The sequence below is a fragment of the Miniopterus natalensis genome, chromosome 22, assembly GCF_054644295.1.
Source record: "Miniopterus natalensis isolate mMinNat1 chromosome 22, mMinNat1.hap1, whole genome shotgun sequence".
Lineage (NCBI taxonomy): Eukaryota > Metazoa > Chordata > Mammalia > Chiroptera > Miniopteridae > Miniopterus > Miniopterus natalensis.
The window spans coordinates 13,527,397-13,539,108 of record NC_142102.1 but is presented as its reverse complement, the minus strand read 5'-3'; the positions used below and the strand labels follow the sequence as shown (position 1 = coordinate 13,539,108).

Genomic DNA, 11,712 nt, shown 5'->3' with positions numbered 1-11,712 from the left:
TGAAGATGTCAGCATTTCTTTGAAGCCCAGAACTTCTGTCACTTAAATGTTAAACTATCTCTTGTCTCATTGTCTGCTCTGCACTCTGTCACACTGAGTTGGCATCTGGGAGAAGCTACCTTTTCTGGCAGCATTAGAGAAACTGAAAGCGTAATTCACACAGAGCAGTTGGAGAATTGTGGACTAGGAAGACCCTCAAAAGGCTACTTGTCCTGTGGTTTTCAAACTTAATCTGGCAACCATCCTTTTTAAAACATGAACTATTATGTAAAACAAGTGACAGCAGTATTTCACAAAGTTCTAGGTTTAAATCTGTTTACTATGATGTTCTTAGTATGTAACGGTGGCTTAGCATTAAAATCTGTAGATGTAATTTATCACATTAACAGATTACAGGAGGAGAAAATCATTAAGACTATTGCAGCAGATTCAGATGAAGTATTTAATAGAATTTAGCAGTCATTCATGATTTCAAAAAATTCACGATAAATGAGCACTAGAAAGAACTTCCTTAAGCTGCTAGTTTCTGTGTGAAACCAACCAAACAATAAGCAAGCACCTTCTAAAGAGGAAACTCATTCCCTTATCCGTGCAAAGCGCCTGCTCAACACCCCCCTCCCCCAAAGGAGAAAAGACTAGGCAGTGTATTTGCAAGTTACTTCCAGTGTTTGGTTTGTTTTGTTTCCCCAGAGAACAGCTTTGGCATTTTCAGACACTGTAATTAGTGGGTTGGCAAGTCTATTTTAAAACTATGGTATCTTAACTTCCCCTTCGACCATCTTATGTCCGCACCCCTTCCCCCCACACCCCCTCTTCCGCCACATCTTTGGGTCTTCTCTTCACCTGGCTTTTGGGGTCCGGGCTTGCTCAGCCAGGGGTGTGTTCAGCAGGCGCCTGGAGAAGCCGCCGAGCTGTGTGTGTGGGGGGGGGCCGTCGGGGGTTTTCTGAGTCCTCAAGCATTTGTGGAGCGGCTCTTCTGAGCCCGGGCTCCGCTGGGTGCTGAGGGAGCTGCACAGGGAATGAGACGGGACCCCTAAATCTAGGGAGGGTCGGGGCCAGTGCGAAAAGAGCAGCGAGCCCACAGCCTCAGGGAGGACGCGCTCGGGAGGGGCGGGGCCGCGGGGCGGGGCAGTGGGCGGGGCCCGAGGAGGGGAGGGGCAGTGGGCGGGGCCCGAGGAGGGGAGGGGCAGTGGGCGGGGCCCGAGGAGGGGAGGGGCAGTGGGCGGGGCCCGAGGAGGGGAGGGCGTCCGGCCCGGAGGCTGCGGGCAGAGGAGCGCTCCCGCCTGACCGCCCGCCACGCGAGCCCACCTGTCAGGTCAGCATGTCGTTCGTGCCCGTGGCTGCGGACTCGGACTTCCCCATCCAGAACCTGCCCTACGGCGTCTTCTCCACCGCCGGCAACGTGAGCTGGGGGCGCGGCCGGGGGGCCTGGGGGGCGGTGGGGCCGGCCCTTCGGCCCTGAGCAGCGGGGCGCGCGCTCCAGGGGCGCCCGCAGGTTTGCGCGAGAAGTGAAGGCGGACGGGCCCTGCCCGGCTGTCGCCCGGCTCGCGGACCGTGTCGGTGGCGTCGAGGCGGGGCCGGGGCTCGGAGGGTCTCTGCCCGCAGCCCCGGGGCCGCGAACCAGCGTCTAGAGCCCGCCTCTGGCGGGAACTGGTGCGCAAACTGCGGCGCGCCAGCAAGGCCGCCCTTCCAGACGTGACCCAGAAAGCAGGTGCGGCTGGCCCACTCGCACGGCGGGCTGTTGTGATGGCCGCTGTGTTTTCGTGTGTTTACTCTGCGCCTGAGAATATTTCTCCCACTGAGGGAGGGACGGGCGGGCGGACGGACGCCGCCTCCCTCACCGCCCGACCCGCGCCCGGGGCGAGCCCTGGGCCGGGAGTGGACGCCGGCCCTTCGCTGGGCAGGCTCGCGCTCTGACCGCCGAGCCAAGCCCGGGGCTGCCGTCGCTTCTTTATTTGACAACCGAAGGGAAGAGACCAAATAGTCAGGAATCGCGCGTTTTCAGTCCTGGCGTCGCTGCGGTCTGCTGCCTGGAAGGAAACCGGTGAGATGGGGCCTACCAGCAAGTGGGGGTGAGGTGCCCCCGCTGGGGAACGCGCGTTCCTTGGGGTCCAGTCGTGGTCGTTTGGCTTAGACGACCCCTCCCAACTCTGAAGCTAAACCAGAGAACTTCTGCCCGGACTCCGCTTGCGCCCCACAGTGCTCAGGAAGCGTTCGCCGTGGGGTGCTGCTGAGAGCCCCTTCCTGGACAGTGGGTTCCCTTCCCACGGTGACCGTTGCCCCAAGGAGTGGCCTCGCGGGCCACCCTGCAGCCAGCGCCCTGGTCTGCAAGAGTCAGCCTGTGGTCTTGCAGCTGCCAGGCCTGGCCAGCTGTTGCCGGGACACCAGAGGCTGAGGACACTGGGCTCCAGGAGGGCCGCGGTCAGCCTCCGCCGCGAGCCACCCCTCTGCTCGCAGGTCGCTAGTACTTTGTACCCCGCGGGCCTGTCCTCACTGTTTGTGGGAGTACAAATCGATGAGGCGGTGACACTGGCCAGAGGCGGGTGGGGTGCTCTGACGTGCTTTCCACAGGACTCTGGAATTACTGCCCCTTGGAGTGTGGCCGGTGGCCTTCAGACACCTCTGCCTGCTGGTTTGTTTGTTTTTTGAACCTCTCTGGAGGATACCCTCTTACTGGTTTTAGAGGGAGAGGAAGGGGGCGAGGGGGGGAGAGAGAGAGGAGAGACATCTCTTGTTTGCCTCCCATGGATCAAACCCGCAACCTGGGTATGTGCCATGACCCGGAATCAAACCCACAAGTGGGGGTGAGACAGCCCCTGGGTGGGGACATTTATCTTTTATGTTAAAAGTATTACAAATGTCCTTTTTTCCCCATTGACCCCTACCCTGCACCTGCCCCCAAACCCATGCTTTTTGGGGTATGGGATGATGCTCCAACCAACTGAACCAACCGAGCCACCCAGCCAGGGCTCCCCCTGCTGTTTTCATGAGAACGTGAAGGGACAGCCACAAGGGACGTCTGGGAGAGACAGCCCCTTCCCACGCCCTCTCCCTCTTAAGCATGCTGGGGTGGGGACTTGGCCTCTTGGGGGGTCCAGGAGGCCCAGGGCCTTCAGGCCTCATCAGAAGCCATCACTGCAGGCGTACCCATTGGGAGGCATAGGGAGCTGAGGTTCGGGTCTGGGGATCCACTTCCTCTGTCCCTCTACATAGAGGGCCATCTACAGGAGGACCCATGGGCTCAAAAACTGATGGATTTTTTGGGTCAATGAGCCCAGCCAAGCTGAGGATTTTTTCCCTCTACCGACCATGCCACCTTCCTCCCAGCCAAGACCGAGGATCGGCGTGGCCATCGGCAACCAAATCCTGGACCTCAGTGTCATTAAGCACCTCTTCACTGGACCTGTCCTGTCCAAACACCAGGATGTCTTTGATCAGGTAGGACATTGTGACGTGGCTTGTCCTGGGTCTCAGGAGCACTGCAGAACTGTAGCTATAGCCTGGGGGGAAGGGACAGCTGGCCCAGTGCCCCCCTGTGTCATCAGCCTGCAGTTTTCATACCCATGGGAAAGATGTGAATTTACTTCCCTGCAGATGGTCAGGTGCTTTGATGTGCATCTTCCCATCCCACAGGTCAGGAGAGTGTTGTTTTTCTAATATGTTTTTATGGGTTTTTAGGGAGAGGGAGAGAGAGAAAAGACATCAATGATGAGAAATGGTCGACGATCAGCTGCCTCCGTGCCCTCTGCTGGGGACTGAGCCCGCAACCCGGGCCTGTGCCCTGACCAGAAATCAACAGTGACCTCTTGGTTCCTAGGCCAAACTGCACCAGCAGTATCCAGATAGCAGCTTCCTGGCTTTGCCCATTGTGAGCAAGCCCGTGAAGAGCTGAGTCCCATCAGGAGAAGTGACACCCTTCCCCAACTTGATGAACAGATTGACAGAGCTCAGAGCAAAAGTCTTGAGAGTTTCAATGACCTGGAGATGAGTGACAGGGCCCTGGAAGGCTGGCCAGCCTCTCCTATGTGTGACCTTTTTTCTTTCTGTTTTAGCCAACTCTCAACAGCTTCATGGGCCTGGGTCAGGCTGCCTGGAAGGAGGCGAGAGCTTTCTTGCAGAATTTGCTGTCTGCCAGTCATGCCAGGCTCAGAGATGACACTGAGCTTCGGAATCGGTGAGGAGCGTGTGGACATCGGTGACGGGGAGAAGAGGGCATTGTGCTAGTCAGGGCCATTCTGAGTCACCACAGGGCTGCCTTGAGCTCATGCAGCCCCTGCTCAGGCTGTGTGGAGGTGGGAGGGCTCCAGGTGGACTGGAATTACCCCTGAGCCACTGACTCACTTCCTCATGAGCATCGTCCGTGTCCTTGTCTGGTTCCCACAGTAGCAGTAATTTAGCTCATTCCCTACAGTGGAACCTAGACCCAGAGAAGAGCCATCTCAGATTTAGTGGGTGGACCCCCTCCCTGGTGTGGCCACTTCAGTCCAGCTCACTGAAGATCATGAGCAGGATTCAGGGGTGGTCTGGGCGGAGCCTGTGTGTGGGCCCCCAGAGCAGGGACCTCCCTCTGCCACTGGCTTGACCCTGAAGTCCCTGGTTCTGTTTCAGTGCTTTCGTGTCCCAGGCTTCTGCCACGATGCACCTTCCAGCTGCCATTGGTGAGTCCAGTCTCGTGACTAAGGCCATGCACGGAGCACCCTAGCGGGCCAGGACGGCTGGTCTCTACTTCCTGGTGGGGAGGGTCACTGGGGCTGTGACCCCCCCTCCCTGTCACTGACTAACTCGGGCCGTGTCGAAGGCCAGAGATCTTATTTATTATTTGTTTCTTAGTTGGGAGTTCTGAAATAATTTTTTTTAATCCTCAACTGAGGATATTTTTCCATTGCTTTTCAGAGACAGTGGAAGGGAAGGGAGGGAGAGAGAGAAAGGGAGGGAGAGAGAAAGAAACACTGATGTGAGAGAGACACGGCAACTGGTTGCCTCCTGCACTCGCCCCAGCTGGAGCTGGGGATCGAACCTGCAACCCAGGTATGTGCCTTTGACAGGGAATTGGACCTAAGACCCTTTGGTATGCGGGGCCAACACTCTAACCACTGAGCCACACCAGCCAGGGCTAATTTGTGTACATTTTGTGCTGACCTTTAGGGTGGTGCGATGTTGTGTGTATGTGCTCACGGCCCCTGCCTGCCACCTCTCAGAACAGGATGCAGAGGAAGTTTGCTCTCCTGCTTCCTCCGCCTTGTTCCTCTCATCCTGGTCCTTGGAAGGCCCCTCCTGTGTCCTGAGGTGTCTGGGTCACTGATGGGCTCTCTGTGACTTTTCCTCTGCAGGTGACTACACAGACTTCTACTCCTCCCGGCAGCATGCCACAAATGTCGGGATCATGTTCAGGGGCAAGGAGAACTCGTTGATGCCCAATTGGTATGTCCCAGGCTGGAGCTTGATGAGTTCAAAGTCTGCCTTTCCACGTATAGCAGCAAACAGTGATGACCATCATGTGTCACCACCTCTGGAAACAATGGTCTCACTTTCTGTTCTCCTCACCTCCGCCCTGGACCTGCTGCGGGGGGATCAAGGAGCAATCCCTTAAGCTCTTTTATATAGAGAATGGGGGTTGGAGCTAAACTCCCTGAGTCACTAAAATATCTCCAGGGTCTTTCATGCATAACAATGTAGCATTGTTCTGTGGGCAAGCCTCAGATCCTGGCATTCTTCAACTTAGAATTCTCTGATAATTGAGAATCCTCATGAGTGTCCAGTGCTGTACACCTCTCAGAGTGTGGTCAGTTCAAAACGGAGCTACGTTCTTTTATTGGACCCTCCCACCAGTTCAGTGGGGTCACCAAGGCTAGGACTGTTAGCCCATTTCACAGAAGGGAAAACAGTCTCGGAAAAGGGTTGATCTGTTTGAGGACCAACAGGGCCAGAGGCTGTCTCCTAATACCCAAGGCCACTGCCCAAGGCTTATCCTTGCCCCTTTGTTCCACGTGCTCTGGAGGTGACGGTTACTCAAACACAGTGGCATGTGCCCAAAACCCTGGCCAGTGGGGGAGAGGAAGCCCGTGTGCTTCTGCTGGGTGAGAACAATTGGGCCTTTCTCATGGTGCTTGGTGCCAGGCAGCCTGCACTGTGCCTTGCTTACGTTATGTATATGTGTCTTATTATAAAGGTAATATATGCTTATGGTGTTTCACCCAACCAGGCAATACAGGAAATCATAAAGCAGAACACTAAAAATTTAAAATGTGCCCTGGCCAGGTGGCTGGGTGGGTTGGAGTGTCCTGAGTAGAGGGCGTGCAGGAGGCAGCCGATCAATGTGTCTCTCTCATTGATGTTTCTCTCTCTCCCTCTCCCTTCCTCTCTCTCTAAAATCAATGAAAACATATTTAAAAAAATAATTTTTAAATGTATTCTGCAACATGTAACTGCATTGACACCTGCATCCTCTTGCCTCCCTCTCTCAGGTTGCATCTGCCGGTGGGCTACCACGGCCGTGCCTCTTCCATCGTGGTATCTGGCACCCCGATCCGAAGGCCTATGGGACAGATGAGACCCGATGACTGTGAGTGCCCCCAGGTGCAGGACCTGCCCATGCAGCTCTGTGTCCCCACATGGTGAGTTCCCTGTCCTGGTGCTCACAGCAGCCTCTTGTTCTGGTGTTGCTGCAGCTAAGCCGCCTGTGTATGGTGCCTGCAAACTCCTGGACATAGAGTTGGAAATGGTAAGCTGGGCTCTACATAAACAAGATGGCAGGCTCTGGTCCATGTGGCTCAGTGGTTGAAAAACTGCATTCAGAACCTCACCAGACCCCCCTTGGCAGCTGAGGTTTGGAAATGTCTGACTTTTGCCCTCCAGGCAAGTGACCTGGGGCTCCAGGTGAGCCCCAGATTCTAATCAGCTCTTCCATATGGCAGGCTTTCTTTGTAGGGCCGGGGAACAAACTTGGGGAGCCGATCCCCATTTCCAAGGCCCACGAGCATATTTTCGGGATGGTCCTCATGAACGACTGGAGTGGTGAGTGTGGGGTATTGGCGGCCTGAGGTCAAGTTCACTGCTGACGCTCTGCTCTGGGTGGAGACTGGGTATTTGGGAACACTTTCACAAAAGCCCAGATGGTTTCCTGGGTCTGGTGCTGACCAAAGGCAGCCAAGTGTGTGGGCTTGGATACCAGACCTCTTGGCTCTGAGCCCCAGTGTTCCCGTAAGTTGAACAGGGACAAGGGTCATGTCATAGCCTATAGGTATGAGCAGTGTGTGCAGGCCATCTGAATGCCTACTGGTAATATCATTCCCATTTTACAGGTGAGGCACAGAGAGATTTCAGTTCATTGCAGAGCTAGGATTTCAAACTCAGCAGCCCAGTCTCTGAGCCTGTCTCAAACCCTGTGCCACATGCGGGGGGAGGTGGTGCCTAAGTCCAGAGGTGTTCACCTCCCAATTTGAGCCTGAGAGACCTGCCCCTTCATGAGGAAGGATCCTGCCTGCCCAGGTCATTCTTCTCTTTGCTGGAACCTGGCACAGTGACCCCAAAGGACTTCTGTCCTGGGCATGGAATGCTGTTGCCCCTTGGTCCTAGGGCAGACTGTTGGAGCCAGAGCACCTCGGGGGGTGGGGGAGGCTGTGCTGGGCATCTGTGGTCAAGGGGAGGAGGGAGCGTTGGGACAGGGCCCCGGTCACCTTGCGTAAGCCTTGCTCTTTTTCCTGCAGCTCGAGACATTCAGAAGTGGGAGTACGTCCCTCTCGGGCCATTCCTGGGAAAAAGTTTCGGAACCACCATCTCTCCATGGGTGGTGCCCATGGACGCCCTCATGCCCTTTGTGATGCCCAACCCAGAGCAGGTAAGCACAGCTTCTGCAGGAAGCTCCCAACCCCGGCCTCTCTGCTCTGAAGCTGCTTGCCCACCTGTTGGCGAGGAAGCTCTGTGCCCCAGCCAGTGTGCCCGCATGTGAATTCCAGGCAGGCACCAATCATGCTGCCCTGTGCTTTCCCGTCCCCCTGCACAGTCCTCGGGGAAAACACGAAATTTCGTAACCTTCAGAATCCTCTGAGGCCAGGGGAACTGGCTGTTTGGCAGGAGAAGCGATCCCTGCCCTTGCCACCACATTGCACAACTTACCAGGCGGTCACGTTTTCAGTGCGATGGCGCCCCTGGAGCCAAAGTGGTAGAATGCAGTTTGGAGCTGGGAACCAGCATTTGGTTCAAGCCTTGCGCTCTGGGAAAACGCGGCTTGAGGCCTCGCTGCAGACTTTCTGGCCTGGCGGTCAAAGCAACCTCCACAGAGGGTCCCGCCTTAGTCGGGCGGAGAGCCTGTTCTGGCTGCGCCTGCCTCCCCCTTCCCTCTCTGTCCCCTGGCCCTTTGTTTCCCACCTCTGGCTCTCCCACTGTGCACCTCCCCCTGGACTCCACTCCCTGCCCTTCTGGGACATCTGATTCAGCCCCTGTACCTTCGACCTGCTTATGGCCCTCCTCAGCTTCTCTTCCCAGAGTCTGGCACATAGCATCACCCTCGCCTCTCGCTGACGAGAGACATGGTACTGGGTCCCTGGAGAGCTGCCCCTCCACCTCATGTGCTTCGCCGAGGGTCCCTGACAGTGATCCTCTGTGCTGTGCTCTGCCCTCGCAGGACCCCAAGCCCCTGCCATACCTCCGCCATGACCAGCCCTACACATTCGACATCAACCTCTTTGTCGCCCTGAAAGGTACTGTCATAGGGTTGGAGGATTGCAGGGGCTCATTGGGCACTGCCATTGCCGATGGCTCCTGAGCTCCAGCTGGATAATGGGACATGTAGGCCACAAAATTCACCTTACAATGTGTTTTTTTCCCCTTCCTGATGAACAGGATTGAGTCTCTTTGTCAATGTTACTTGTTTTCCAACAGGAGAAGGAATGAGCCAGGCAGCGACCATATGCAAGTCCAATTTTAAGGTATGTTTGGGAGCTGGGCAAACTTCTTGTAGAAGTGAGGGAAAGAGGGAGCTGTTCCTCCAGGCAGCAATGGGGGAGTCACATCTATGTTAGCATATGATGATGGGTCCCAGGTGGGCCCCGAGCTTCCATGGCCACATTTCTTTCCAGAGAGGCCCTTAGGTCACAGAGACCCTGAACTCAGATGGAGGCTGCACAGATGTGGCCAGTGATTTTCCTGGGGAGATGTTCCTGAAAGGGTCTAGTCTCTGGCTTCTGTCGTGCAGGGGCTCTGGATGGATCAGAGTGACTTAATTTTTTTTTAGGTGAACTTTCATTTTTATATATGTTTTTATTGATTTCAGAGGGAGGAAGGGAGAGGGAGAGTAAGAAACAGCAGTGATGAGAGAGTCATCAATAGGCTGCCTCCTGCACGCCCCTGCTGGGGGTCAAACCCGCAACCCCCGGCATGTGCCCTGACGGGGAATCGAACCCCAATCGCCTGGATCCTAGGTCGACGCTCAACCGCTGAGCCTCGCTGGCCGGGCTCCATGCTGCTGTTGATGGCCATGTGCCTGTTTCCCCTTTTGGGCAGTTATAGACTTACCACGAATGTCCTCGTCTGCCTCTCAGTGCATATACGTGCACGTGTCTGTGGAGTAGACATCCCAGAATAGAATTGCCGGGTCATGGAGCACATATATCTCTCTATACATTAAGCCCAGAAGAGCTTCCAAACAGCCTTTCCAAAGGGGTCATACAATTCACACTCCCATGGGCATCGTGTAAGCATCTCAGCTGCCCGGCTGCTCCATGTCATCACGTGGCGGTGTTTGCCCTTTTGTTTTGGCCTTTCGGGGGAGTGTGATTTCAGTGTGTGTTTCTAATGACTGATGCACCTTTCCTGTATTTGTTGTCCATTTGCACACCCTCTTGAGTCCCTATGTCCTACACTCTTCCTTCTCAATTGATTCTGGGCTCCTTGGGCTACTGAGAAATAAGGCTTCCTTGGAGAATTTTTAGACAAGAATCTATTTCACTCCTGGAGCTACACATCTAAGTGTCCTCTGCCTGGATGTGTAGCTCCAGGGGTGGCAGATCTAAGAAGCTGTGGGTGCAGAGAGGCTCAGGCGGGCACTACACCTGAGCCTCTGAGGGGCGGACACACGGTCCTGGCCCCTTTCCCTACAGCCTGACCTCCCTTCATGCTCTTTTGTTCCAAGGCCCAGGGTGGGAGAGGTCTCTGCTCATAAGATGCCTCTGCTGTGATGAGGACCTTGTCCACTTAGGGGTATTCGCAGGACAGAGTGTAATTATGGACAGATGAGCAGGCTGCACACCAAGGCTGCTCAGGGGCTACTTCTTGAAAAAGGTGGGGTGGGGCAGGTCTGACACAGAGAGAGGAAGGTCTCTGGGCAGCTCTGCAGGAGGATGGCTGTGTTGTTGCCTTAAGGAACCTGGGAGAGGGTATGAGGCCCATGAGGAAGCCCTGGAGGCCACTGTATGGGGAGCAACATGTGATGGGGCCTGTCCCCACCTCTGCCTCTTGCCCGCAGTACATGTACTGGACGATGCTGCAGCAGCTCACTCATCACTCTGTCAATGGCTGCAACCTGCAGCCTGGGGACCTGCTGGCTTCTGGAACCATCAGCGGGCCGGTGACTATCTCCTTGCCCTGGGGGCTCCCCATACAGTTAGAGCTCCCCTCCCCTGCTCCCCACACAGCAGCCTGGACAGCCCCCAGCTCACCCTGGGGAGGTAAGTCCATGCGACACTCTCCTCCCTTTTTTGTTCCAAAGGAGCCAGAAAGCTTTGGCTCCATGTTGGAGCTGTCGTGGAGGGGGACCCAGGCCATCGAACTAGGGAATGGACAGACCAGGAAGTTCCTGCTGGATGGAGATGAAGTTGTCATAACAGGTGAGGCACCCAAGCCGTGGCTTCGTCTCCTCACCTGCATGTGCTGCCCCGTCTTCTGTGCCCCCGTCTGTGCAGCTGCGCCCCACACTGGCATTCCTGGGGCTGTGTCTGCTTGCTCTGTCCCTTGCCCCAGCCTTGACTACAAGGGGCTTTTAGTCTGATTCTCCCCAGACTAAAAAGACCTCGGATGTACACCCCGCTTTGTCCCCCTGCTCCCTGAGCAGGATAAGATAGTGTCATGCTCCTGTCATTCTGGACTTGGCGGTGTGGAGGCCCTGTGTCTGGGCGTCTGCCTTGTGCGTGTAGAATGGGGAGGCTGTGGCCAGCTCTGCCCACCAGGACAAAGCGGGAGGGGGTGATGTCATGGCTGTCATGGAGCTGGTAGGTGGAGAACCCAGACTTTGAACTTGGGCACCTCACTTCGGACTAGAGCAGACCTAGGATTTGAACCCAAACTCCCATGGAAAGCTGTGGAGCATCCTTGGGGTGCTTCTGAGGGTCTGTGACTGTGGGGTAGGCCTGGAGTTCTACCTCCTGTGCCTGTGGCCTGATAGGGCTGTTCTTCTGCGAGGACGCTTGTTTGTCCTTCCTCCCTCCCTCCCTCCCTCCCTCCAGCCCAGCTGTGCCATGAGCAGCACCATGGCTGCCTGGGCCCTGGCTGACCCCTGCCCTCCTCTGTTCCAGGACACTGCCAGGGGAATGGCTACCGAGTCGGCTTCGGCCAGTGTGCTGGAAAAGTGCTGCCCTCTCTCTCGCCGGCATGAGGTTCTCTCTGGCTGGTGTCCTGGAAACAAAGGGCTGGGACCCCCCACCTGTGTCCGGGAACCAGGCCCCCTGTGGCTGGTGGCCGGTTCCTCCTTCAGTAACAATAAAGCCTCTGTGTTCTGTG

The 11,712-nt window shown here is 56.0% G+C and overlaps 1 protein-coding gene across 3 annotated transcripts; it reads left to right on the top strand.

Moving 5' to 3' along the window:
- The first annotated feature begins 1,266 nt into the window (after positions 1-1,266).
- On the top strand, positions 1,267-11,706 carry FAH (fumarylacetoacetate hydrolase). 3 transcript variants are annotated; one of them, XM_087829104.1, is made up of 14 exons: positions 1,268-1,402; positions 3,328-3,438; positions 4,053-4,174; positions 4,609-4,658; positions 5,331-5,421; positions 6,465-6,562; positions 6,669-6,721; positions 6,915-7,014; positions 7,707-7,837; positions 8,624-8,699; positions 8,881-8,927; positions 10,463-10,564; positions 10,706-10,823; positions 11,508-11,706. In XM_087829104.1, the coding sequence occupies exons 1-14, from the start codon at positions 1,322-1,324 to the stop codon at positions 11,585-11,587; spliced, it is 1,260 nt and encodes a 419-aa protein (XP_087685230.1). In that variant the 5' UTR covers positions 1,268-1,321; the 3' UTR covers positions 11,588-11,706. The 3 variants fall into 3 exon arrangements, with proteins under 3 accessions (XP_087685228.1, XP_087685230.1, XP_087685229.1); XM_087829102.1 differs by lacking the exon at positions 11,508-11,706 and having other exon boundaries at positions 1,267-1,402; positions 10,706-10,991; XM_087829103.1 differs by lacking the exons at positions 1,268-1,402; positions 11,508-11,706 and adding an exon at positions 1,957-2,632 and having other exon boundaries at positions 10,706-10,991.
- The last annotated feature ends 6 nt before the right edge of the window (positions 11,707-11,712 follow it).

Bases quoted from the DNA above. Each gene is read 5' to 3' on its own strand.
- FAH (XM_087829102.1), top strand. From the start codon at position 1,322: ATGTCGTTCGTGCCCGTGGCTGCGGACTCGGACTTCCCCATCCAGAAC. The intron at 4,175-4,608 runs GTGAGGAGCGTG...GTTCTGTTTCAG, and splicing joins GACACTGAGCTTCGGAATCG to TGCTTTCGTGTCCCAGGCTT. The intron at 7,838-8,623 runs GTAAGCACAGCT...CTGCCCTCGCAG, and splicing joins TGATGCCCAACCCAGAGCAG to GACCCCAAGCCCCTGCCATA.